Source organism: Pseudorasbora parva, chromosome 16, assembly GCF_024679245.1.
Source record: "Pseudorasbora parva isolate DD20220531a chromosome 16, ASM2467924v1, whole genome shotgun sequence".
NCBI classification, from domain to species: domain Eukaryota; kingdom Metazoa; phylum Chordata; class Actinopteri; order Cypriniformes; family Gobionidae; genus Pseudorasbora; species Pseudorasbora parva.
In genome coordinates, this window is record NC_090187.1 from 15,061,192 (window position 1) to 15,088,167 (window position 26,976).

Genomic DNA, 26,976 nt, shown 5'->3' on the forward strand with positions numbered 1-26,976 from the left:
CAAACCATTGTTTTAAGTTTAAAAAAAAATATAGCAAAATAAATTCAAAAACAATGGATTAGTGACAAGGCCCCTGAAATAATCAGGCCTTCCAACTACCTACCGTAGCCAAAGCACAATAAAGCCCATTACCCTTTTCCAAGGCCCATATTTACAAAATAGACTTCTGGGAATGCACACTCTGGTTTCATTAGACCAAGTCAATCATTTTGGATCTAGCAGCATCCAAAATATTATGGTGTTGCTAGAGGAGTACAGTGTGAAGTGCCGGGTTCCTACAATTTGTTAAACAGGACAGATGTAACTATGTATCATGAACTTGTACACTCCTGGCCAAGAAGGGTCAGAGTGTAAATTATGGAGGACATTCTAAGTACTAGAATATTATACATATGTTGAATTAAATCTAGGGTGTACTCATTTCTGCAATCCTTCATTTAGATAAAATTGGAATCTTTCCATGGATTATATTAGTGATCATTAAGAAAATACATATTATGTTCATGTTCTGAGAGGGTGTACTCATTTATGCTGAGCACTGTATATATACACCGATCAGGCACAACATTATGAGGTGAATAACACTGATTATCTCTTCATCACGTCACCCGTTAGTGGGTGGGATATATTAGGCAGCAAGTGAGCATGTTCTCAAAGTTGATGTGTTAGCAGGAGAAATGGGCAAGCGTAAGGATTTGAGCGACTTTGATATGGGCCAAATTGTGATGGCTAAATGGACTGCATTTATATAGCGCTTTTATCCAAAGCGCTTTACATTTTTGCCTCACATTCACCCATTCATACACCGACTGCGATGTCAGCCATGTAAGGAGCCATCCAGCTCGTCGGGAGCAGCTGGGGTTAGGTGTCTTGCTCATGGACACTTCGACACTTGGTCAGGTGGAACCCGGGATTGAACCACCAACCTTCTGGTCTGTAGACAACCTACATGAACCACTGAGCCACTGCCGCCCACTTATGGCTAGATGACTGGGTCTGAGCATGTCCAAAAGTGCGGCTCTTGGTGGGTGTTCCCAGTCTGCAGCGGTCAATGTATACCAAAAGTGGTCCAACGAAGTAACAGTGGTGATGCACGTGGAGAGCGAAGGCTGGCCCGTGTGGTCCGATCAAACAGAGGATGTGTAACAGCTTGGTTATGTCGTATGTGTCAAAATAACATCCACATGGATTTGTTGCAGACAAACACCATTCTCTGGTAAATTTGGTTTCTTTCAGCAAGATAATGTTCCCTGCCAAAAAGCAAAAATGCTTCAGGAATTGTTTGAGGAGCACGAGTCTCAGGTGTTGACTGGCCTCCAAATTCCCCAGATCTCAATCCAATCGAGCATCTGTGGGATGTGCTGAACAAACAAGTCAGATACATGGAGGCCCCCCCTCACAACAGGACTTAAAGGATTTGCTGCTAGCATGTTGATGCCAGATTCCACAGCACAACTTCAGGGGTCTAGTGAAGTCCATGCCTCGACGGGTCAGAGTTGTTTTGGCAGCAAACAGGACCAACATAGTATTATGAAGTCTTGTTATTAGGTCATAATGTTATGCCTGATTGGTGTATATATATTTATCTATCTATTTATGTATGTATGTATATGTTTTTCATGCTATATATATATATATATATATATATATATATATATATATATATATATATATATATATATATATATATATATATATATCTAGGAAGAAATTGCGTGATGAAACTATTTTCAGACATGCAGAATTCATATTCAGGAATGACATCATGGTAGTCACACTTTCCATCTTTATGAGGAAAATAATCGTTTTGGCTTTAAATTCAGAATGAAGTGACAGGCAATAGAATCAACGGTGAGATTAGGACTACATAGAGATTCTTCAGAGATTTATGACTGCAAATTGAACATTGAGGTTGAATTCCTTTTGTTTTTGAGCATTCAATTGCCAGCAACATTTGTAAAAAAAAAAAAAAAAAAAAAAAAAAAGTTTTACATTTATATAGACAAAAATATAAATGATCAAACAGCTTAGTTTAAAAAAAAAAACTCCATTACATACAAACATTGATTACAGGTTTCACTAGACTGGACAGCTACTGTAATAGTGCAGAGCAACAGCAGTGGTCATGAGCTCTTCACACAGTCAACAGGAATCTTATTAAATATCTGTTCCATAAACAAATTTCAGTCCTATCATTTGGTTTACTACATCAGACATGAACATGAAATGTTACAGAACAATCTGGCCGAACTTCTCCAGTATTTTATAACATCTCAGTAGTCCTGACTTTTGCCCGGCTGCAGATTTGAGCGCAGTTTATACATGTAGTTCAGTGAATCCAGCAGAAATGAGCGTGTGGTGTTGATCTCCATTAGCGTGAGGTTATCCAGCTAAAAACATAAAGAGAAGGAAGGTTAATCAAACAACTGACATCTCAATTTGACTAAATTGCACAAGTTGAAAGGAGGATTAATAAATGTTTGGGATTTTCACCCTGGGTAAAGCACCGTGATTCAGAAATGGTCAACCAATGAGCTCTGCGCTTTTGTTCACGAGCCTGGAGCCGCTGAAGTTACAGTAAAACATGACATGGTGCTGCTCAAGCACAAAAGGGTATTGCCGAGCACACACTGATATGATGAAGAGGAAGTAAGTAGACAAAGAAAAAGATGAGCTGCTAATGCTGGTAGCCAGTTAGCAAAAATTTCATGCAAGGCCACACAACCAGGTCTGCTCTGCATGTCTCGGGCTGAAACATGCCCAATTGGCAATCGAGAATCCCGGCTCCTGTGAACACTGCGCACGCTTCACCATGAAGAGCCTTCGACGCAAGCTAGCATGCCAAGCTAGCCTCTCAGGCCAAGATCCCCTCGTCACCTAGCCCTGTTCCAGCTGCCCCTCCGCAGGTAACCATTCCTGTAGAAGAGCTGCCTGCCACGGCAGCTTTATCCTGGGGTGAAGAGCTCGATATCTGCGTCCCTCTGCCCAGCATGCTCAGCACGGACAAGGATGAGAACACTCAATTTTGAGAAAGAGGGGCAATCTGATTTATCTTCTCTCTGAAGAAGAGGAAGGTTTCGAGGACCCTTCCTTCCCCCTGCGCACCCGGCAAAACTCCTCGCCGCGGCGGGAACCACGAAAGAGGCGGGTGGGACACCATCCTCTCTGCTTCTCAATGTTGATCTGCAAGATGTGTGCAAACACGCTGCAGATAAACTAAATATTCCGTGGCCGACCGTGGCAGCGGAGCCTGCAAAGTCTCGCTACGAGGGGAAGAGGCTGCCGAGAGCGAAACGGGCAGCACGTCAGCTCCTTCCAGCATTTCCAGAGCTCCTGGAGGAGGTTGCTGTGACCTGGAAGGACAAACCGTTCACCAGTAAAATGCCTGTGCAGGGAGGATCCGCGCTTGACGTGGAGGGGATGGAGAAGGATGGCCTTCTCCGAATGCCCCCCATGGAGCCACTAGTTGGGTGTAAGTGCACGGCGGCTGCAAATCCGACTCTACCATCAAAAGCGGACAGATTCCAGTCTAGCATGACGAAACGCGCTTACAAAGCAGTTACTCTCTCTGTCAGGGCTTTGAACGCGATCTCTATGCTAACCACGTACCAAGCGGAGCTGCAGGACGAAGCATCGACCATGCCAGGTCAGACACATTGGGAAGGGATCTGTGTAGTTACGGATATCTCTCTGCGTCTTCAGAGATGTGCGGGCAAGGCCATGGCCACAATGGTCATTCAGGAGCAGTGTTGTGCAAGTTACTTCCAAACTGTAATATATTATAGATTACTTATTACTCCTATTTAAAAGTAATTCATTACATTACAATATTACTGTCTCAGAATTGTAATGCGTTACATTACTCCTGTATTACTTTTGAGTTACTTTCACCAAAATAACTTCAGAAGTAGCTCTAAACATTCTAAAATGTAGGCAGAGAGCATTTTACATCCAGTAGAAGGCGATATGATGAAGAATAATGACATGGGCCATCCAGGCTAACAATAGAGAATTGGCAAAAAAGTGAATGCTCAAGACAATGCAAGAAATCATGACGATACAACTCTGTTAAGTATTATTTTAGAGGTAAAGTGATTATCTGGCAATATCTGGGAATAGCTTCTGTTCATTGACACAACAGAACTGTGTAAACTCTAAGTTATGACAATATGCGCATTTGTTCTTTTCTTATTGTTGCGACATTTGCAAGATAGTTATTTCGGTTTTAGAAAAAGGTTGTATTTGACTGCATTTGAATAGCCTATACGTTCTTGTCCTTATCTCTGATAAACTAAGCAATGCGCATCCATCTCGCGAATGTACAGTAGGGATGAGACGGTGGGGACATTTTCCCACCGGTTAATCAAAGTGTGATGACATCACCGGTATCTGGGCTTTTAAATCACTATTCTATTTAACCGAAAGGAACATGCGCACCGCCGCTTGGTCATTAATAACGGGAGCGGATGCAAAGCGAGTGCTTTCAAAGAATTCTTATAAAAGTTAAGCTTCCATATGAACTGAAAACGCGCTAGTGCGCGCACACCATGAATGACAGCTCGTTAGTAAACGCGCACTCTGTGCGGCCAAGCAGATTTTAGTTTCGGTTTAAAATTAGCCTATTATTCTTAATGAAATACACAACACAATGACAAACCCCCTTTAATAGGCGCTTTTATATTTCACTTTGAAACCAAATCTTCCGCGATCATCCGTCAGCTGAAGATCACATGTTCGGCTCATGCTTAGCAGACACCTTCCGTTTTTATTTGAACGGCCTGTTCTCTAACTGAACTAAATTACTTTATTACTATAAAAAATCTAAACGACGGTGTCACGGTGTGCAGTAGTCTTATTCTGTCATCTTCACCCAAGTGTTGTTTATAGGCATTAGGCCTATAGTTTGGCTCAGCAGCGCGCGCCTCGTCTCTCGTCCGTTCTTCGACGCGCTTGTCGTTGTGCCATTCTTTGAAACGACAGAGCCTTTAAACCTTCTTTAGCCACTTTTCCACTGGCCAGCGCGAGCACAGAGGCTGAAATCATGCCTGCGGCACTTCTGTAAAATCCGCAATAAACACTTACGCCTTCACTGGACTATATCACACAATATCCAAATGTAAACCAGCAAGAGGGAGATGAATTGAAGTACTGAATTGAAGGAAAAGGAAGGAAACGCAGTAGTGTAAGGCATTACTAATCAATTTTCAGTAATGCCTTACACTACTGTGTTACAGCAAAAAGTAATAAGTTACTGTAATGTATTACTTTTGTAATGCGTTACTCCCAACACTGTTCACGAGAGAGGACTATGGCTTAACTTGGCTAATCTCTCGACAGGGAAAAAGAAGCCATCCTGGATGCACCGGTGGTTGTAGAAGGCATTTTTGGCTCAGCTCTGACACTGATGCAAAAAAGATGCAAGGAAAAGAAGAGGGACGATGAGGCTTTGCATCTATGCATGCCCAGAAAGTCACAGACTGCACCCCCTCCGCCACCTTGGCAGAACCTTTGCACAGGCCGCGGTGCGCCCACCCCCCAGCTTTCGTATTCCTAAACTGCAGAGACCGATGGTGAATGCAGCTGATCAGAGTACCGGAACAGAAAACTGCCTGGCCTAGAAAGCACTATCCGCCCGCAACGGGTCAGACGGTTCAACCAGCTCCTCAATCTCATCCCCATTCTCAGGGAGCGAGGAGGAAGAGGCAGTTTGATGGGAGAACTGTACATTTCGGGTAAAGAATACAGTTTGTCACTTCTATCCTGCATTTTAAACCAATAATTCATTCTCAGGTGAGGGGAAAATTAAAGCATGTTCTTCAGGAAGAAATTTCCTCTCTGTTGAAAAAAAAGGCGATAAGAATAGTCCCACCCGAGCAAAGCCACAGTGGGTTTTATTCAAGATACTTTCTCGTTCTGAAGAAAGGAACTCAGGCTCTTCGTCCCATATTAGATCTGCATGCACTGAAAAATACTTAAGAAAGTACAAGTTCAGGATGCTCACCCATTCTACACTCCTAAAAATAGTGCGCCAGGGCGATTGGTTTACGTCGATCGACCTGAAGGACGCATATTTTCACAAAGATATACCCGCCACACAGGAAATTCCTGAGGTTTGCCTTCCGTGGCATGGCATACGAGTATCTGGTTCTCCCATTTGGCTTGTCTCTCAGCCCAAGAGTATTTGTAAAATGCACCGAAGCGGCTCTGACACTCAGGGAGAAGGGTGTTTGTCTCGCTACTTACATTGACTGAGCAGCCAGTTGTCTGAGCAGGAAGCGAGAGAACACACAGCCATGCTTCTGGAACACAGAGACTGGGCTTAAAATTTAACACAATCCCCACGTAGTCTATAACTTAAGTGGGACTGTCACTGTGACATTCAGAGCATGACTGTCGAAGGACAGGGTGGTAAAATTTACTCGATGCTTGGCCGAATTTCAGATGCAAAAAAAGGTCTCTTTCCAAACATGCCTCAGGCTACTGGGACTGATGGCCTCAGCCCTGATAGTCATTCCCTTGGGCAGATTGTTCATGAGAGAATTTCAACGCTGGGTAGCGTCTCGACTTCCCGTCCCGTCCCGATCCACTTCGGCACTCCCGGAGGAGAGTGCGAGTGACGTCCGAGGTGGTCTTGGTACTGCGTCAATGGAGACTCCCGACCTTTCTGGTTCAAGGGGTATCCATGGGCGGGGTTTGAGCCAGGATAGTCATAACAACAGACGCGTCGTTGTCAGGTTGGGGGGGTATTCACGAGGGCAGGTTAGTACATGGGAGATGGGGTCATCATCTGGCCGATCTTCACATAAACTATCTGGAAATGCTAGCCATTTTTCTGACGCTGAAGCATTTTCTTCCTCTTCTGAGGGGACATGTCGTCGTGAGAACAGACAACACTACAGTTGTGGCTTACATAAATCGGCTGGGGGGGTCTCAGATCGCTTCCCTTGCACGTTAGCAAACTGATTTTATGGGGCAATGCCAATCTTCTATCCCTGAGAGCAACACACGTACAGAGTGTTATGAATCAGGGCACGTATCTGCTGTCCAGGGGCAATCCTCTATACGGGGAGTGGAAATTGAACAAGGAAGTGGTCGAACGGATTTGGAGCATATATGGCAGAGCGACAGTCGATCTGTTCGCGTCTCACGGCAATGCTCCGTGTCCTCTGTTTTTCTCTCTGAAAGACCAGAGCGCGCCCCTGGGAATAGATGCGTTAGCGCACAAATGTCCTCACACTCTCCTTTAAGCATTCCCACCAATAGCGTTAATATCCCCAACACTCTACAGAGTGAGGGAGAAGGGACTTGAAGCAAGGGAAACATTGGCTGGCGGAGATCATACGTATGCTATACGAAGATCCATGGCCTCTCCCGTTGCGCAGAGATCTACTGTCTCAGGCAGAGGGGGAGATATTTCATTCTCATTCAGAACGCCTGGCGCTATAGGCCTGGCCAGTGAGTGGCTCAATTTGAGACAACCGGCCTTGCCTGACAGTGTTATCAGGACAATACAAAATGCCAGAGCCTCGTCTACTAGGTCTCTTTATGAGTGCAAGTGGGGCATGTTTGAACGCTGGTCAAACTCAAAATTCCCTTTCAGTGCTTAGTGGCAGTCGTTCTGTCATTTCGGCAGGATTTGATAGACCAAGGGAAAGCGGTTTCATCCATAAAAGCATTTCTGGCTGCTATAGCTGCGTGTCACATAGGTTTTGATAACAAAACTGTTGGGCAGCATCCTCTAGTATGCAGATTAATGAAGGGGACGCGCCGCGTCTTGCCAGTTTCAAAACCGCTTTCCCCTTCTTGGGACTTGGGATTAGTGCTTGATGTTATTTCAGTGTCCCCATTTGAACCATTGGACAAGATTGATTTTAAAATATTGACGTTTAAGAAAGTGCTGCTGTTAGCTCTGGCTTCAGCAAAGCGTGTAAGCGAGATTCATGCACTTTCATTCAGCGTGTATGCAAATCATGCCTGGGGATGTAGGGGTAATTCAGAAGCCTAATCCTGCATTTATGCCAAAAATAATTAATGCTATCATCCCTCTTGAGTTGAGAGCTTTCTCCCCACTGCCTTTTGCTTCATTGGAACAGCAAAAGTTAAATGCGCTATGCCCAGTCCGCGCTTTACGCATTTACGTAGAAAGAACCACAGGGTTCAGGGAAAATTATCAGCTGTTCGTGTCTTGGGCAAAACCACGTATGGGGAAGCCAATTACTAAACAGCGTTTATTACACTGGATAGTGAAGGCAATTTCGTTGGCATATTCCAGTAAGGGTCTTGTACCCCCATCTGGTTTACGTGCACACTCAATGAGGGGAATGTCAACGTCGTGGGCTCTATATAAGGGAGTCATGATACAGGATATTTGTGAAGCGGCGAGTTGGTCTTCGCCTCATACATTTGCAAGATTCTATAGGTTACTTGCGTAACCCCGGTTCTCTGATAGCATTAAGTAAGGTGTCTCACCAGATCACCCTCCTTGTTGTGTGAAGCAAGGAAGAGGTGTGCTTGTTTTGAATGGCGTAGTGACGTTGTGTCGCCCCTTTCATACTGAGGGAGGGGAGGTCACTCCCAAACACAATGTCATGTCTGCCAGCCAATTGGGGCTGGCATAATGTAATAGGGCTTCTGAGGAATACACGGAAGGAGCATATCCCATAGTGAGACCTCACTTGCTATCAGAGAACCGGGGCTACGCAAGTAACCTATTGATTCGTTTGCACTCGTGTCATTTGCGCTGTTTTCTTCTACCACAGTAGCATTTGTCTGGTCAAATCGCGATATTGCAGGCCATTACATTAGGTCACATGAGATCAAACGACTACTCGACAACAAAGATATTTGTCGACAATGTCAACTAATCGTTTCAGCCCTGCCCACTACCTATCAGAAAAGAGACATTAAACAATTTTCACCTTCAAAAGATAATATGAAAACACACAAAAAAATTTATTCCATGTTTGTTTGTTTTTTTTTTTTACTGGAAAAAGACTTCATTATCATAGAAAAATCATAGAGATTGCACTCATATAGGACATATGCATAATAATGTTTGATTTGATCGTTCAAGAGTAATGAGCCTAGAAATAACACATTTGGTACACTCGTGCGATCGCTGACAGGCAGAAGACACGCAGTTTGACATTGGAGTTTGTGGTTTATATCACTTTATTAACTATTTTTAGTGCTATTGGGTATATCATAGTTTTATTTGGCCATTATGCAAGATCGTGAGAAAGATTCACTTTCACGATCGCGGAACTGCAAGAACTGTCAGCGGAAGAATAAAATCAGTTTTATGCATCTGTGAAGGTACAATTAGAAAGAGGCTCGTGCCAATAACACGAAAGCTGATTGGCTGCAATATGAGATGCATGTTGGTTTCATTTTTTAGTTGTAATACAGCGAACAATAGTTGGAATAGCAAAAGAAAGAACTACAACACTCTGGAATAAACAAGCGCGTGCGCTGCGGGAGCATTTCAATGAGCATTAGGAATAGCGTTACATGGACATAGAAAAAATTGAGACCTGTTTAACATTATTTAAGACCTAGAACTCAATACTTTTGCGAATTTAAGACTTTTTAAGGCCTTCCATTTTTAATTTTAAAATATAAGAATTTTTAAGACCCCATGGGAACCCTACAAATTAGCCAGAGATCTTTTATCACGTTTAAAAATACCTCTGATCTGACAAATCATCTCAGACGTATTAAGCGAAGTATGAAGAACAGACCTCTGGTCTCAATAACTAGTAGTTGTGCTTTACCTGCGCGTGAGCCTCCTGCTGGCTGATGAAGCTGTCAGCAGAAAGTCTCAGTTTGGCCACGCGTGTATCCCAGATGTCCTTGACCAGGGTTCGGATCTCATCGGCTTTGGGGATGTTATCTGCAGCACTGCACAAAAAAAACACTATTTCAGTATTTAACATAAATAATACATATTACATATGCGCAAAAACCCCATTATTACTTTAAATTGCCTTCCCATGAAGATTGTAAATGTTTGTTTTTAAGCTAGGGTCTTGCAGTTTCATAGAAGATAGCAATATCAAGCTAGCTTTGAAAGCCTAAAAGAGGAAAAGATCCAACTCTCCCTGCAGAGCACTCTCTCAGGGCTCTACGCTAACGTTTTTCTTGAGGAGCACATGTGCTCCTAATTTTTTTAAATTAGGAGCACAGTCAAAAATTTAGGAGCACATTCTAATCCATCAAACACATTCCAATTATAACTTTCCCATTACAGGACGATATTTGTCCTTTTAAAATAATATCCAGGGGCATTTTTACCATTATAAGAGCAATATTTTCTAATCTTATTAAATGTATGCATCATCTGTCAATTTCTTAAATTAAAATAGAAAAGATGTTTTTAAAATGTTAATTTAAACATTTAGACACAATCCCACTGTTTCCAATCAGTGGCAATTCATTCAGTCAATAGTTCAAAACAGATTAATTTGAATCGAATCGCTTTGAGATGTGAATCAGTTCTGTTGTGGCTTTGATTTTTACAAATAGACAGTGTTGTGGCTAAAACGTTGTTACTTAATATCAACTTGTCTATTGGATTTTTGTAAAAGATCAGTATCACATGCAATCAATACTCTGAGCAATTTCATGCCATAACTTTTGGCGCTCTGGTGCTTCATAAACAGAACCGCATGCTTCTTGCGGAAGAACATTGCAGCCAGATCTACTTCTCTCAGTTTGTGTCTATGGCGAGTCTCGCAGATACGGGGCTAATCTGCAGCGAGAATATAAACACTCATTTTATGTGTACCATAGTGATTTAGGATAAGACAAAAAAAAAACGGTTTGGAAAAAATCTTCATGATATACTTGCTCATTGTATACATTTAGTATTTTTTGAAATAGCATGTGTGATTAAGATTAAACTCAAGGGCTTTTTAAATGTAAACCATTTTTGATGGTATTTATGCCCCAAGCATCCGCTAATTTCTGAGCTTGTTTATGATAATCCAAATGTGTTATTTCCAGTTAATTTTGATTTGGCTGTAAATCATCAGCGTGCTGCGTGAGGTGTCTGGTAAAGTGTGCATGGCTGCGTCGTTACACCGGTTTCACCTCGTAAACAATCGTTGTTTGAAGTGTAGTCCGTCCGTCTCACACATTTTTGCACTTCTTCTGCTGACTTAAGGCATTAAAAGCAGTTGATTGCAATAGGAAACGTAGCCTAAAAGTTTCTCAGTGTTGATGCACTTTGGAAGTTGTACCGTATTTTCCGCACTGTAAGGCGCACTTAAAAGCCTTTAATTTTCTCAAAAAACCACAGTGCGCCTTATAATCCGCAGCGACTTATATATGAATCAAGGCGCTCTGTCAAAATGTTTCAGTATGAAAAACCAATAAAAACTATTTAATAATAATAAAATGTTTCAGTACGACTGGTAAACTACAAAGCCGCATCGCGTCTCTACAGTCACTATTTGAATGAAGGCAACAGCACTAGTACGGGGCATGAACATCGATGAATTTCGAGGCGGTCCTTCTTGGTGCTTTCGTTTTACGAAAAGACGTAATCTCATACGCAAACGTACTACCGTCTCGCAGCAACTGCCAAAAGATTACCAAGGCTGGGAGATATTCATATGCACATCAACGCTCGAACAACGTTACGATGGGAGTGAATGTAGTTGTCAGAACACTTAATAAAGTTTGAATTAAGCCCTATTCGCATGGGATTAGTATTACCTGGGACTTCTGTTTCTCCCCCACATCTGAGTTTTGCGTGGCTGTGGCACATTCGCATGTGATAAGCAAACCCTGTTTTTACTCGAATTTACTTAATTCTCCCGGATATGATGTCAGGACTTGTAAATGTTTTTTCGTTATAGCTGTATGAAATAAACAGTCGTATCATTATCGTTTTGATAGTTTTATAGTAATACAAATTATTTCGTTCAATTAGAGAACACGCTACAATTAAAAACTGAACTGAGCACAGACCAGCGGCAGGAGTCAGATTTCATTCATATACGGCGGAAGATTGAGTTTCAAAGCTAAATGTAAAAGCGCCCATTTAAGCGAGCTTGTCATTGTACTGTTCTATTGTTATGTTTTTCATTAAGAATAGTATTGATGTTAATATTAAACACACCATTCAAGCAATTTGCTCCCAAATTGGTACTCATTCAAAAGTGAAAGTATAATCCGTGCGGGAATTCATAACGGTGCGCATAATGAATGCAGCCTCCATTCTTCGTGAAAGATAAAGATAGAAACGCGCACAGGAAAAAAAAAACCTTGCAAAAATTATATATACTGATCCGCCTAATCCTGGCCAAATCACAGAGATGCCAATTCGCACGGGACTAATATTATCACAGGACATCGGTGTTCGGCGAAATATGGTAGGTAATTTGCGGGGGAATTTTTACTTTACAAATTACAGACATGGCCGATTCACACGGGATTAAGATCACAGACATTCTCTGCAATTAGGGCTGGGCGATATGTGAATTTTTTGGGGGGGATAATCGCCTTCTAAAATATCGCGATATCTGATAATATCATCTACTTCACTGACCCTGCCCACTCGTGCGCAATTGCTCATGTCTGTGTCAAAAAATTTCAGGCATAAAATGGAGGACAACGGTTTAATATCCAAGAAAAAATGCACATCGGTAATTTGGGTGTATTTTGGATTTAAACCGAATGCAAATGGTGAACCAGCAGATCCAACAGAGGCTATCTGCAGGCTGTGCAAAAAAAGAGTAAAGGTTAAAGATGCACAGACCACTAATCTCCGCAGCCATATCCGCATACACCATCCAGCAGTAGCGGCCTCATTTGAGCCCCGCTCTGCAGCCGCTTCTCAAAGCAGGAAAAGTTCTAGTTTAACTCCGATTACTTCTGCGTTCGCTTGTGGAAATAAGTACGATAAATCGAGTTTAAAATGGAGACAGTGCACTCTAGCTGTGACACGTTTTCTGGTTAAAGAGATGATGCCTCTTAGTCTTGTGGACCAGGCAGAATTCCGGTCCATGCTTACCGGAAGCATGTACCGGAAGAATTAAACAATTCACTTCAGAAGGAGAAGGCCAGTACAGACCGAGCATTTGGTGTATGCCGGGCCATTAATGGGGCTTTCTTGAAGAGTTGGCACCGAAGACGTGAACTCGTGAGAGCGCAAGAGGAACTCGACATACCTAATCACTCTCTCATAATGGTAAAACCATTTTATTTTAATACTTTCTATTTTAATATTATTTTGTTAACACTTTTTAGAATAAGGTTTCATTAGTTAACTACATTAGTTGCATAAACTAATATTATAATGAATTTAATAATGAATTATTTTAATTTCAACATTTAGTAATATCCTTAGCCTAGTATCAAAAGTTGTAGTTGGCTATTTGTTAACATTAGATAATAAACTATAAACTGACCATAAAAAAGATGAATATTTAACATTGTTGGTTTATTACATTAATGTTAACAAATTAACCTTGTAAAGTGTTATTTTATATTGTATTTTATTATGCTATTTTAAATTGCCTACCCATGATTTTTGTCATCACTTTTATATATTTTTTTTCATTTCTTATATTATAATAATTTTATTCTAACACCTTTATTTTATAAAACAGTCCTATGGTTACCTTTTATACACATTTTCAACCGGTTAAGCTACATGCTAGATTAAAATGGGGAACACACGCAGCTATTTTAAATCTATCTAAAAAAATAAAATAAAAAAAGGTTAAACAAATGTTCAATTAAAAGTTTGCTATAAAATAAATAAATAGACAGTTTAAATTCTAATGTTAGCCTATTTGTTTTTGTTTTTGTTTTTTTTAAATGTTTTTTTATTAATTAATTGTAGGACTGTCCAACGCGCTGGGGCTCGAAGCTGAAGATGACAGAAAGGATTCTGGAGCAGACTCCAGCAATACGACGGGTCTTTGCAGATGACAAAAGCCGACGTCCACTACCAAACTTAACGTGGCAAGATATTTCCGTTCTGGAGTCAGAGAACAAAGGACTGAAGCCTGTAGCAGACTTGACCGATGTTTTGTCAGGAGAAACTTATGTTACTGTTTCGTCTGTCACCCCAGTGCTACAACACACACGTCGTGTCTTAACGGAAAATGACGATGACTCACAATTGGGTAAAAAAATGAAGACTGGCATCTTGGAGGAATTAGACGCCAAATATAATAACCACGCAACCCAAAAACTTCTCAGAGTCAGCACTCTCCTTGATCCCCGCTACAGAGGTGGATTTAATTTAAACGAATTGGAGCAAACCAAGACAGAAGTGCTTGATGCCATTACAGAGTGCCATCGTCACTCAAGCCCGGTAAATCAAGACAACATGGAAGAACATGCAAACACCAGCGCTCAAGAGGTGCCTTTGAAGAAGAAAAAAAACACATTGAGTGATCTCCTTGGAAAGACCAAAAAAACATCTACAAGTGAAGCGGGTCGGGCAGCGGCGGAGCTCGCGGCCTATCTTTTGGAAGATGTAATTGACGGAGAGGAGGACCCACTTGAGTGGTGGAAAAATAATGAAAGCCGATTCCCGCTCATGCATTTCGTAACGCGAGAATTTTTGTGTGTGTCTGCAACAAGCAGTCCGTCAGAAAGGGTTTTTAGCGCAGCAGGTCAAATTGTCACCCCATTCCGTAATGCTTTAACCCCAGAAAAGGTTAATATGCTCGTTTTCCTTTCTAGAAACCTGCGTTAGATTGTTGCGTTAATGTTTTATAAATGCATAGGTTTCAATTAGCTACCTAAATAACCTGGTGTTTAGATTATATTTTATTTTTGACAAACTAGCCTAATGAAGGCTATTTTTAAAAAAAATGAAATCGTATTTGTTTTAATTTTGAATGATAATTTCGATTTTTGATGATTTTAATGATTTAAAAAAAAAATGCATTCATGATACGCAACTGCTATGCTTGCAAACTACAGTTAGCCTATACGTTTTATAGGTTCAAATAAAAGGTGTTTGGGTTATATTTTGTTTTTAAGGTGTCTAATAAATAAATAATAAAAATCAATGGTTTTAATTTTAAATGATGATTTAGTTTTTTGAAGATTTTACTAATGATTAAAAAAAAATGCATTTATGATTTTCATACGCAACTGTTAAGACATGCTGGGTAAACCACAGTTGCGGTGTTTTACAGATCACTTGCATAGTTATTTTAAGGTGATTTTTGTTTACCCATAGTTTGATTTTTTTTTTTTTTTACGTTTTGAATATGTTTATACTGATAAAAGCAATTTTTCTAAATGATTGAATATCGTTCGCATTGTGTCCTGAATAAAATATTTTTCCCCATAGATTTCACTCTCTCATTTTATTTTTAGCGTTAGTATTTTAAATGTTTTCCAGGTTTCCATGTTTGATTAATATTTGCATTATTAACAGGCTATTCTATTTATAATTTAATAGCAAATAATATTTTTAGAGCTGTTTAAAACATTTAAACTCATTAGTTTATAATGCGCTTCTCTTTGCGCATGTATAATAAAACAGACACAGCCAACGTCTTATCCATAATTCAATGTTTTGCTTTAACACATATAGGCTATACTGTAGCTATGCATCATAAACACTAAAAAGGTAAGTGTATGGTAACTACTAAGCTATTTGTTATGTATTTGGCAATGCAATGTCCTGTGAGTTTCAGTCTAATTTTTACAATACTGTCGATTATCCTCTGATAACACGGACTGTTATCGATATCGAGATATTTGCGAGACATCATCGATATATGATAATATCGTCATTTCGCCCAGCCCTATCTGCAATTATTACAAATCACCAGAGGTCCCCAGATAATACTAATTCCGTGCGTATAGTCAGTTTGTCTGACTGTTTTGTTGACATTCCCTTTAGCACAGTTCCATCTAGTGGATGCATAACGCAAACCCAGTCAAACGTTTGACTGCAGTAGTTTCTATTCTATGCGCCTTATAATCCAGTGAGGCCTATATATGAAAACAGTTTTAAAATAGGCCATTCATTGAAGGTGCGCCTTATAATCGGGTGTGCCTTATAGTGCGGAAAATACGGTAGTTTTTATTCTGATTGTATTTCACATCCATTCATGAGAATCGTTCGGGTCACTCACACCGGTGTGCCTAAATATTTTTTCACAGTCGCGCACAGTAATTTTCAGGCGTAAATGCGTCCAAAATGGACTTTATGGCCCTGTCTCTAAAGCCATGCCTCCTCAAAAACACATGCTGCAACAGGCCATTTGAACAGTTGAGCATTTTTTACTCATAACAGATGTGGTAGACTACAAAAATTACACCTTACATGTCACATTTTATTGATATAGAATGGGCACTGGTGTCCAAAAAAATAAATAAATAAATAAATAAATAAATAAAATATAATATATATATATATATATATATATATATATATATATATATATATATATATATATAAAATTTTTTTTTTTTTTTTTGACACCAGTGCCCATATTATATATATATATATATAAGCATTCAGGAAAAAAATAATTGAAAGTCTGTTTTGAAAAAAGTCAAAAGCTCAACTACAGCAAACACGTATTACTATAATATGCCAATCTACTTGTTAACACCAGGTGTTCGTCACTAATTGTCAATCACCACTCAATTATTTAAATCTCATTTACTCTAACACTGCTTCAAAGTTATTTTAACACACTTGAGTGTGGAGTTTGCTGTGTAGGCAAAATTATATGAGAAAGGAGAAACATGCAATTACTTAATGGGAATTGTACTTATTTTTCACATAAATATGCTTGTAACCAATTGCCTTAATATATAATTGTACTTGTAATCACTTATTTATCATACAGATATGCTAATTAGAATATTACATGGCCAAAACATGTATCATGCACCAGTATTCCTGGTCTAGGAGGAATACAAATGAGTAATGGTCATTTAAAGGACATGACGGCCGCCATTTTGAAAATGGGGACTTTCTTGGAGTCAAACTTTGGTAAACTTGTAGTATGTTTTTAAGTACATCTGATACTACTGTAAACCACTGAGAAACCTTATGTTAGTATTTTTTTGGGGTCAAACCATATTTGCAGCTAACTGTTAGTTTTAGGTGAAACTGAAGCTCACACTTGTCCATCTAGATTTATCTTCCTGTAAAATCAGTGCAGGGGGGTATGTATTCCAGAAAGCAGGTTATGTGACATACTTGGTTATGTTTAAGGGTAAGTAGCCATAGCAACTCACTCTCTGAATATAACCTGAATTTACTCCCGGACACGTTTTTGGAACCAGTGTACCTCAAGTAAGCAAGGTTTGGGTTAATCAACTGGGAGCTCTGGGTATATGTGATGGTTAGTTAACCATGCTTTTTAGAATAGTAACTGTAAACATCAGATTCCATTTACATGAAAAGTAATTAAACCTGGATCAATCATGCACACACTGTTTTTCCTCCAATAAATGGTATCGAATATCCAATCAGTTGTGGATTTGATCATTTTTAAGCCAGTCCCAACACTAAAAATAGATTTTATTCCATATCTTTGAACAGCTAAAAATACATTCCTTACTGAGATGAATGAATTCAAAGAAGTCAAGTAAACAGAGATTATTTAAAGCATCAAAACACAGATTCTGATTCAATGAGGTCTTTGTGTGAATATCCGGAAGGGGAACTAATACTCACTGGTTGAGTAATAATTTGGTCAGCTCCATGTAATTCGGACTCGGGATAGGAGTGAAAGTGTCTAGCTTTCTCTCCTGTTCACGGATCTCCTCTAGTTTGTCTGAAAATGAAAAGACCATCTGTGTTTAGAGTTGGTTTTATGAAAAATAGTGTGCCAGCACAGCCCTGTATGTGATTGAACTCACCGGTGTCCATCCATTCTGGAGGAACTATCCTGCATTTCTGCCTTTGTTTAAGATTGAGGGCCAACCACACAGGAACTTCCACTGGCAGACCCGGATTAAATGGGCCCAGATCTCCCTGAAAGTTTGCATATACACACACACCATGTCATGTATTTGATGTAGGGATCAATGAGCATTGAAGTAGCAGTGAGAGAGACTTAATTATATTAGATGTGTAACAATAGATTGTGTCACAAAATACTGCAATACAGAAATGCAAAAGTGTCATGGATAGTGAAAATCTGTATTGTGTTATAGGGTTGGGATTTGAAAATCGATTTCAAATCTAGAATTAAATATTTGAGGTCAGGAATCAGATACTTGTTATTAGGGATATTGACAATTAATCGGTGATCGATTAATTGTCGATAATACATTTATTCGATAAAACCTATTGATCATCGATTAAGCAATGTCATGCGCATGCGTGCTGCTCAACCCAAAACACAAAGCAGACACGAAAATTAAGCGAGCACTCCAGAGTTGTGTGGGACCATTTTAAAGCTGGAGTTACACCTTCATTATGACTAAGTGTGCGTGTTAATTCACAGCCTTTTGTTTTCTGCAAATGTATGTTGTTATGTTGTGTTTATTTTTGTGGTGGCCTATCTATTTGATTTCTCTCGGATGCATTTGGTTAAGGATTAATGCAGTAGTAAAGCGAGCAGGTCATCTTAAGCTATGCACAACTAATCATGACAATGACTATGTGTATTCACATAATTTTGGGCAAATATAATTGGTTATATTAACAAAAGAAATTAATATAAATTATTAATAATTTGTTATATTAACAAACAAAACAAAAAATCTTTATGTTAAAGATTTGCTGAATTTCGGGCTCAGAAAATCATGTTTTTGAGAAATTCCAATGTAAACACAAGCTTATTTTTAAAACTGCAACACATTTGATGCATAATTATCCTAAATATGAGCCATATACCACATTAAAGCTGAGATTCTCCCATTTTCAGTGATACATGACACATTTATGGGAAAATTCTTCAAGGTATGTAAAATAGGCCTATTTATTATGATGCATATGTCCAAAAAGCACAAAAATATTCAAACGAATTGGGGGTACAAGAGCCTGATTGTAGCAACAATTACCAAGTCAATAAATTGAAATTATTTGTATAACTTTATTAATAAAATTAAATATCCATGGAAAAAGTCATTAATATATAAATTAATTAATATATTACATTTCAGTAGAAAATCTCTAACTTAAATTATTTTACTGGGCTACATTAAGTACAGTACTGGAGTAAAAATAAAGAGAGGAATAGTTCACCCAAAAATGAAAATTCTGTAATCATTCATTTACCCTCATGCACCCTCAACCTGCACTTTCTTCAATAAACCCGGTTATATCATTATCCGGGGTAATTCCACTGAGATTAATATTGGAAAAGCTGTTTAAGCAATCAGCTATTTTCTGTTCCTGCTCGCGTTTAAGTGCTGCCATATCAAATAGCCTAGATTACTTAATTCATTAATCCAGTGTTTCCCAACATTTTTTCAGTCATGGCGCCCTTTGAAAATGTTCTAAATTTTGTGGCACCCCCTCGCATACATTACGGTAGGGGTATAACGGTACAGATTGCTCACGATTCAGTTTTAGGTTTTAGGTTCACAGTTTCAGGTTTACGGTTTCTGTATGGTTCGGTATTTGCTATGTTCATGGAAAAAAGGACTACTGTCAAATAAAAATAAAGAAAAGAACAAATAACTTAAATACAAGCAGCAGCACAAATAATTACTATTGAGCAAAGATAATAAAATAATGCTTTTTTATTTTATTTTATTTTCAGGAAGGTCTAATATTAGTTTTAGGTAAATAAATTGAATAAAGTAATCAAATGAAAAATTACTGCATATTTAACTGTTTAAATTAAATATTAATTCTTATTAAACTATCAAAAGCTATTCAATCAAGAGCAGTGAGTGATTCCTTATCTTCTTTGACATTAAAGGGGGGGTGAAATGCTGTTTCATGCATTCTGAGCTTTTTACACTGTTAAAGACTTGGATTCCCATCCTAAACATAGACAAAGTTTCAAAAACTAATGTTGGACGTTTGATGGAGTATTTCTGCGTCAAAAATACTCCTTCCGGTTTCTCACAAGTTTCGGAGAGTTTTTTTCAAGTATGGGTCTACTTGACGTTAATAAGAGCGGAAGGTCCTTGTATGGGCCGTACGGGCTCTTCTCCCGGTAGGGTGCGCGCGCGTGACTAGAGCGAGAGAGGAAATGCACACCCATAAACACTCGCTCAGGTGCAGATCCAGTTGATCCAGGCGCCGCGCTCCACTTTATTCCTGTGGGTGACATCAAGCGACTTCAACGCTTCAGCACAGCATTCCGGGAAGGCAGCGCTGCATTTGAACGCAGAAATGACGGGAAGCTTCACAACATCGCTTCAGTCGCGTCGCAAAAGTGGATCTCCACTGTTCACTGCTGTCAGGACTTCACCAAATCATACCAAAGAAGTGTGTTTTTGACGAAGCGGTCCCAGTGATAAAGGTTCGGTCCTGCTTTGGAAGCAGCCGGTGAGTAAAACTGCTTCAAATGTCTGTGCTGTTGGCTATCGTCGCGTGAGTAAACAAAATGATCGCATGCTTCGTCATTCAAATGCGCTAACGGACTCCATTGTTGTTCTATGTATAACGTTACACTAGTCTGACGTGCAAAACCGTTTTGTTTGCTACTGCTAAGGTTTAGTCGCATACAATAGTCCATAAACCGAATCATGTCCTCATAAACTGTGAGTAAAGACACACAAATGGTGACAGGCCACTAAATACAGTGCATACCACAGAGACGGACGTCCTGCTGTTGCTGTTTCTCCGGTTCAGTTTATTTCAGCCTCCGAATGATTCTGGATCATATATCTATTAGCTGAGAATCAATAGCCATGGGTTTCTCCACGCTTGAGGACGTCACCGCTTTGTGCGCATTCGTCATTCTTTAGCTCCGCCCACACGATACGCCTCCAGGCGCTCAGTTTTTTCCGGAAAGACTCTGAACAGCCTATATTTATTTTATAAATATAATAAAACTAAAGACTTTTCGGAGATATGAAGGATGCAATACTACTCTATAGGTACTCAAGATTGAAGTGTTTCACCCCCCCCCCCCCCCCCAATGTCTTTCTCTTCCTAATAGTAAAAAAAATAAGTTCCTGAACTGAATAACATACGAATCAGCTGGTGTTGATGCGCTGAAAACCCCCTGAGATGATTAAAATGTCTAGGGAGCCCGCATCCGATATAAGAGTAGTGTCAATAAAATCACTAATTTCAGTATTTATGTTATGAATAAAAAATTGAGTATTGTATCTCAAACCCCTTGGTATAATTTATCATTTACAGCAATAAACACACATTACCTATTTTCGTCCTTTTTATGGCTATGGCACTTTGACGATCAAAATCTCAATTAAATTTTAAACTTTAGCCGGGGTTTCACAGACGGGGGTCACATATAGGAAGCTTTTTGTGGAGTTGAATAACGTGCTAGCAAAGAGCTTCAGCGTTCCTGTGTTCATTCAGCAAGCAGATCTAACCGCAACGCACGACTAATAATAACTTTGATTGGGACTGTCACATTACATAACATTAATGAGAACACTATTTTAATAAATCGTTTGCAGTTCATTGGCATTTTAGCGCGTTTTTCCCAGGCGCGCTGGAAGCCGTTTCATTCAGGGGGGCTGAAAGTTGGGTCGGAAAATGTGTGACGTCATCATGTTGTCAGTGGTGACCAGACAGGTGCTGTAGTAGAACCACCCTTTACCGTCAAAGAGCACAGACAGACCCACCGCCCCAGATTATTGTTGTTTAAAATTATTTACTTGTTAAAACTTGATCATACCATGGGCGCCAGAAGCAAAACTGTGGGTGGTCTCAGCATTTGTTTTTGCTGGAGTAACGATAGATACAAATATACTGCAGTTTAATAAACGACTGATTGCGCCAGACAAAATTGTGGAAATCACTGAGTTTTTTGCCCTGACTATAGAGTAGGGGTTAGAGACGCATGACATCAAGTTGAAGCAAATGGATCAGCCTTTTGCCGAACTCGCTCTACTCCCTTTTCACATCACATATCAGATCGGAAAGGCATTTATTTTCAATAAAAATTGAGAAAATATTCGAAATGTGAAGAAAAAAAAAGTGGGTCTTGTCCTCACGACACACAATGGTTCCGACGCCCATGGATCATACACAGACACACGTTAATCATCACTCATAAAGCATTCTTTTTATTTGTGTTCACAGGCTACATACAATATCCAGCATCTGCCAGGGCTCTTAATCCATCATGTGCGCATATTTGGAGAAAAAAATGATTCATAAAATCACGTTTGTAAAATATCATGTGTCCCGACCTCAGCAGACTGGTGGTGAGAGTAGCCTACATGTTAAAGTCCAGCTCACAAACCTCACGGATGTCTGAACAGAGTTTGTGTCGGTGTCAAGGTCAGCGTTGTTTACATACTTTATTTGAGAAGATTTCCCCATTTTACTTTTCTTAACCATGTTAGTAGTAACGTTACTCAAAAAAAAGTCTAAAAATGTGTTTCAGCTGCTTATTGCTAGCCATGACCAAACCAGAGTGAGCGAGGTGACGTGACAGTGACGAAAGCACTTCCTGAGGAATTATAAAAATAAATAATCATTATATTTTATCCACTGCCCATTATTTTAATCCCATATCAAACACAGTATGCTATGTCAGTCTATTTTAATTTATTTTATTTCATTTTGAGCAGCATCTGCACACTGTCATAAGCCACTGCTGTAGATGCATATCCCAGTATTAGGCTAACGATTAATCGTTCGCTTATGTAAATTGGTACCCCTACTTGTTATACAATAAAAACTGATATTCCTCTGAATGCATTTCAATATGGCTTTAAACCATTCAATTAGGTATTGGCAACATCATTAATAGGTGCATTGGCCACAAAATGGGTTGTTTTAATAAAAAGTTTTAGGCTTTGTGTCAGAAGAAAAAAGATTAGCCAACATTTAGTGAGTAACAATGACGACACTTTTTCTGTTCTGCACACACATCCAAAGCACGCAGGTAGAAAAGTAATTTTAAACCAAGTGAGACCGCGAAACACGCTGTGTTTTTTGTGCTGCACCCACATCCAAAAAGTGCACACAGAAAATGTTATTTTAATGTGATTTAAGGGGGTCATGACATGAGAAACAAAATTTGCCTTGGTCTTTTGGCATATAGGAGGTATTTGTACCATTAAAACTTCCTGTAAATTTCATCTTAAATGACCCGCCCCTCTGTTCTGAGGAGTGCTGCCCTTGACAACAGTAGAGGCAAAAGAATGGCTACACGAGTCTCTGAGGACAGATCTGTGCAACTCTATCAATTTGAACAGGAGTCGGACCCAGGACAAGATGACAGCTCCAACGAAAGTCGACATTTAAGGCTAAACAGGACGTTTCTGAATGGTTGGTTAATGTAATGTCACTTTGAATTATCTTTATGTACTGGCAGGGTAATGTTAGCGCGAATGCTAAGCATTTACTGATGTTTACGTTTGTTCATCGACAGATTGATGTTAGACCTAATGCCAATAAAAACTTTTTTTCTGTTAATGTCGGTTTGTCGGTGATGCGTAACGTTAGCTATGAATTGTAATTCACTATTCTTCGATACCATGCGACAACACTGCTTTTCACAGTAACAGACACTGTTATAAACCATCTACATAATTAAGTTTAGTGTTACCACATCCACGTTAACTTTAAAACCAGCATAGACAGTTTGTAATAACACAACCACAACACGTTGTTCATTATAAGCGTGGGATTATGAACTATGTTGAGAGAAAGCATGCCATAATTTAACTTACCCTGCAAACTTTAGCTGCATTCACCGTAAAGTGCACGCTTTTAAACGTAAACACTTCTTCTGGACGGGCAGCATGAACACGAAGAGCTGGTAAAGATCTTTTTTTCAGGAGCAGCTTCTTAGCAAAACCTGCTTCATGCTAACCCTCGGATATAAAGCAGTCTGGTGAGAAATGCTTCGCGCAGACATAAAAGCATCGACAAAACTCAGCCACTGCGTGTTCAGCGGTTCGGATTTAGGAACATCAGAATGACTGCTGTGTTCATTATTACACCCAAGAACAGAAAACTACAATCGCTTAGACGCCATTCTAATCCAGCGTTTCTACTTATACAATGGCGGACTATGACGTCGACAGCTTGAGCTCGCTCAGGGCGGGTCTGAGATGAAACGTGCTTGTCAATCAACAATTGTGGGAGCAGTGTCCAACTGTGTGACGTCATACGGTCGAACGGCTCGATTTGAGACAGTGGAAAACATATAAGGAGATTAAAAAAAAACACTTGATGGATTTTTATCATTATAGGATGGTTGTGTACAGGCACTGCTAACACACATTTCCATACAATCAGCTTGTAAAAGTGCATACCATTATATGACCCCTTTAAACCATTCAAGCGCAAGAAATCTCACACACTGTTTTCTGTGCTGCACACACTTGTAACAGTTAGATCCATGCAGCCTGCAACTGTGTGTTCAGACTGCCGGCGAGAGCGTAAAAAAAGAAAAAAAGAAACAAGCGCTCAACAGCAAACATTTTGCCTATAAATGTTGCACTTCTAATCAAATTCACATCACTATGGATCATCAAGTTGTTGCGTTTGGTGACACTACTCTACCGGTGGAGAAGACTAATGTTTGGTCGGCGGAACAAAAGTTTACACAAACTATGTTCTCTGTGGCCTGTTGCATAAAGCTGGTTGCAGTTGTTACCCAGGTAAGTTCGAGATTAGTTTGAGCAAACTCTGGTTTTTTGGGCTCAAGAAGGTGGTTTGTTTTTTATCAGTGTTCATCACCATTAGACATGTGCCGATTTTCGATAATGCGATTTATCATGATAATGAATATGCACGATATTGTTATCGTGGGCACTTTAAAATATCGTAAATAATAATTTATTAACAATTTATAATTTTTTTATAATGCACTCAAGAATACTTTGCCCATCAACCGTATAAATGCTCAACACCGCTGTATTCTGCGTCAAAAGGACACGCGCTCAGATATAAACAAGGCCAATGTGCGTTTGCACATGACTGAACCGGTGAAGGAGACGCGCTGCTGAAGTGCCGCTCAGTGACAGCAGAGGGTGCTGATGAACTGCAGAATGAAGCCGGTTACCCCGGAAACCAGCAAACAAAACAAAAAACGCCAGTAGTTTTTAAAACAGCCATTCGTTTTTGTAATCGCAATGTTGTTCATCAAAGCACCAAATACTTAATACTTAAAGACTTAATAGGCTTTTTATTTTCAAATTTAAACATTTTTATGTTTTAATCTGGACTACAACATACCCTAATAATTAGAACTGTTCTAATTATTTGTTATTGTTCAGTATAACTTTGAGATACGACTTCATTAGTTAACATGTTAATTCATTATTACCAAACTGACAAAGAATGATTAATTCTTTATAAGTATTTTTCAATGTTAATTTCTTAGTTACTTTTTAATAACATTAAAATCAAAATGAAAATAACTTTTTATGGACCTAAGATAAAACTAACAATGATCAGTATTTCTTAACTAACATTACCAAAAACATTATACTTTCTGCACCAAATGTAGCTATTGCTCAATCTTAGTTAATGCATAAACTAATGAGACCTTATTGTAATTTGTAAGCCTACCTGTTGTTCTTTCTAGCCTAATTCTTTTGCAATTTAATCTGTTTGAAAATTGTACTTTTACAGCTCTAAAAAAAATCAAGAGACCACAACATTGATTTCTCAATGAGGGGTCTCTTAATTTTTTTTCCAGAGCTGTATATATTTTTGGTGCATTATTGTATTTAAATATTCAGTTATTTTTGTTCTTACAAAAATAGTTCTTAAAGCTGTTATGCTATGGCAACACTTTTTTTTGCAACTTATTTCAATATCGTGATAATATCGTATATCGTGATAAAACTTAATCAATTAATCGCAACATGACAAATTGATATCGGCACATGCCTAATCACCATGGTAACTTACACTACACGGCTAACCTGCTCTGGAGCTGGTTTTATTCTGGGTTAGAGATAGCAAACCCAAACTGGACCAATCAGCTGCAAGTAAAGATGCACTAAAGCCACACCCCCTTATCTCTCGTTTCAAATTAAAGCAGTTTATAATGAAAACACTTACGAAAAAAAGTGTGCATCTTTTGGTGCTAATTATTCATTATATGAATTATAATCCCTTTGAATTCATAGAATATGTTCATAAAAATATTATATTCATTGACAATTAGCCAAATAGTAATATAAAACATGCATTCATAATTCTGTTAAACAATGTGTTTTAATTTGAACTCTTTGTGAACCTATAATCTGAAAAGTCTCTGCAACGGCGTTAAGCGTTAGATTAAAGCGCTCGTCTGTGTGAAGACTGCACAAGCCGTGAGAGAAATCTGCACCACTGATAACAGCGGCAACGAGCGCCAGATCGCTTCTTATTTAACAAACGGATGAAATGATGCTCTTCTAGTTAACCAGAGATGTTTTGTTTGTATTAGTTAGGTTCATCCGTGAAGCAAGATGTTTTAAAAAAGTGGTGGGGACATGTTCCACCCGTAAATTGTGCCTATGCTGGTCGTATAATGCACACCTTTAGGATTTTTGATATTTAATCAAATAAACTGTCAAATCAAATGAAAAAATGGATATGCTTTATTTTATTGGGATACTGTTTGGGCTCATACACAAAATATGCTAGATTTAAATGCGTCATAGCTGATAGGACACTGATGAAAATATAGGCTGAACCTATTTATAGAGATAATATTACAGATTATATTTACACCAAATTATTATTTATGCATTATGTGGTGCTATTGACAACGGCCAATATAAGGAAGGAAATCCCACAGAATACAATCATCATCAAACAAAAGTTTAAAAAGTGCATAGAACTGCTTGATTTATTCAAATATAAAACTTGTTGAAATGTTTTCAGTGTGTGCATTGGTTCTTTTTGAACACTATCTCATTTGA

The 26,976-nt window shown here is 39.1% G+C and overlaps 1 protein-coding gene across 2 annotated transcripts in view; it reads right to left on the minus strand.

Moving 5' to 3' along the window:
* Positions 1–1,732: 1,732 nt before the first annotated feature.
* The window catches only part of gins2 (GINS complex subunit 2), a 27,742-nt gene continuing 2,498 nt past the window's right edge, over positions 1,733–26,976 (minus strand). The window contains exons 3-6 of one of the 2 annotated variants that reach the window (XM_067419842.1): positions 17,860–17,974; positions 17,675–17,774; positions 9,774–9,900; positions 1,733–2,390 (exon numbers count right to left, since the gene is read on the minus strand). In XM_067419842.1, coding sequence (XP_067275943.1) covers positions 2,274–2,390; positions 9,774–9,900; positions 17,675–17,774; positions 17,860–17,974 — 459 coding nt within the window. In that variant the 3' untranslated portion in view covers positions 1,733–2,273. The remainder of the gene's footprint in view (positions 2,391–9,773; positions 9,901–17,674; positions 17,775–17,859; positions 17,975–26,976) is intronic. The other variant, XM_067419841.1, reaches the window with a different exon arrangement.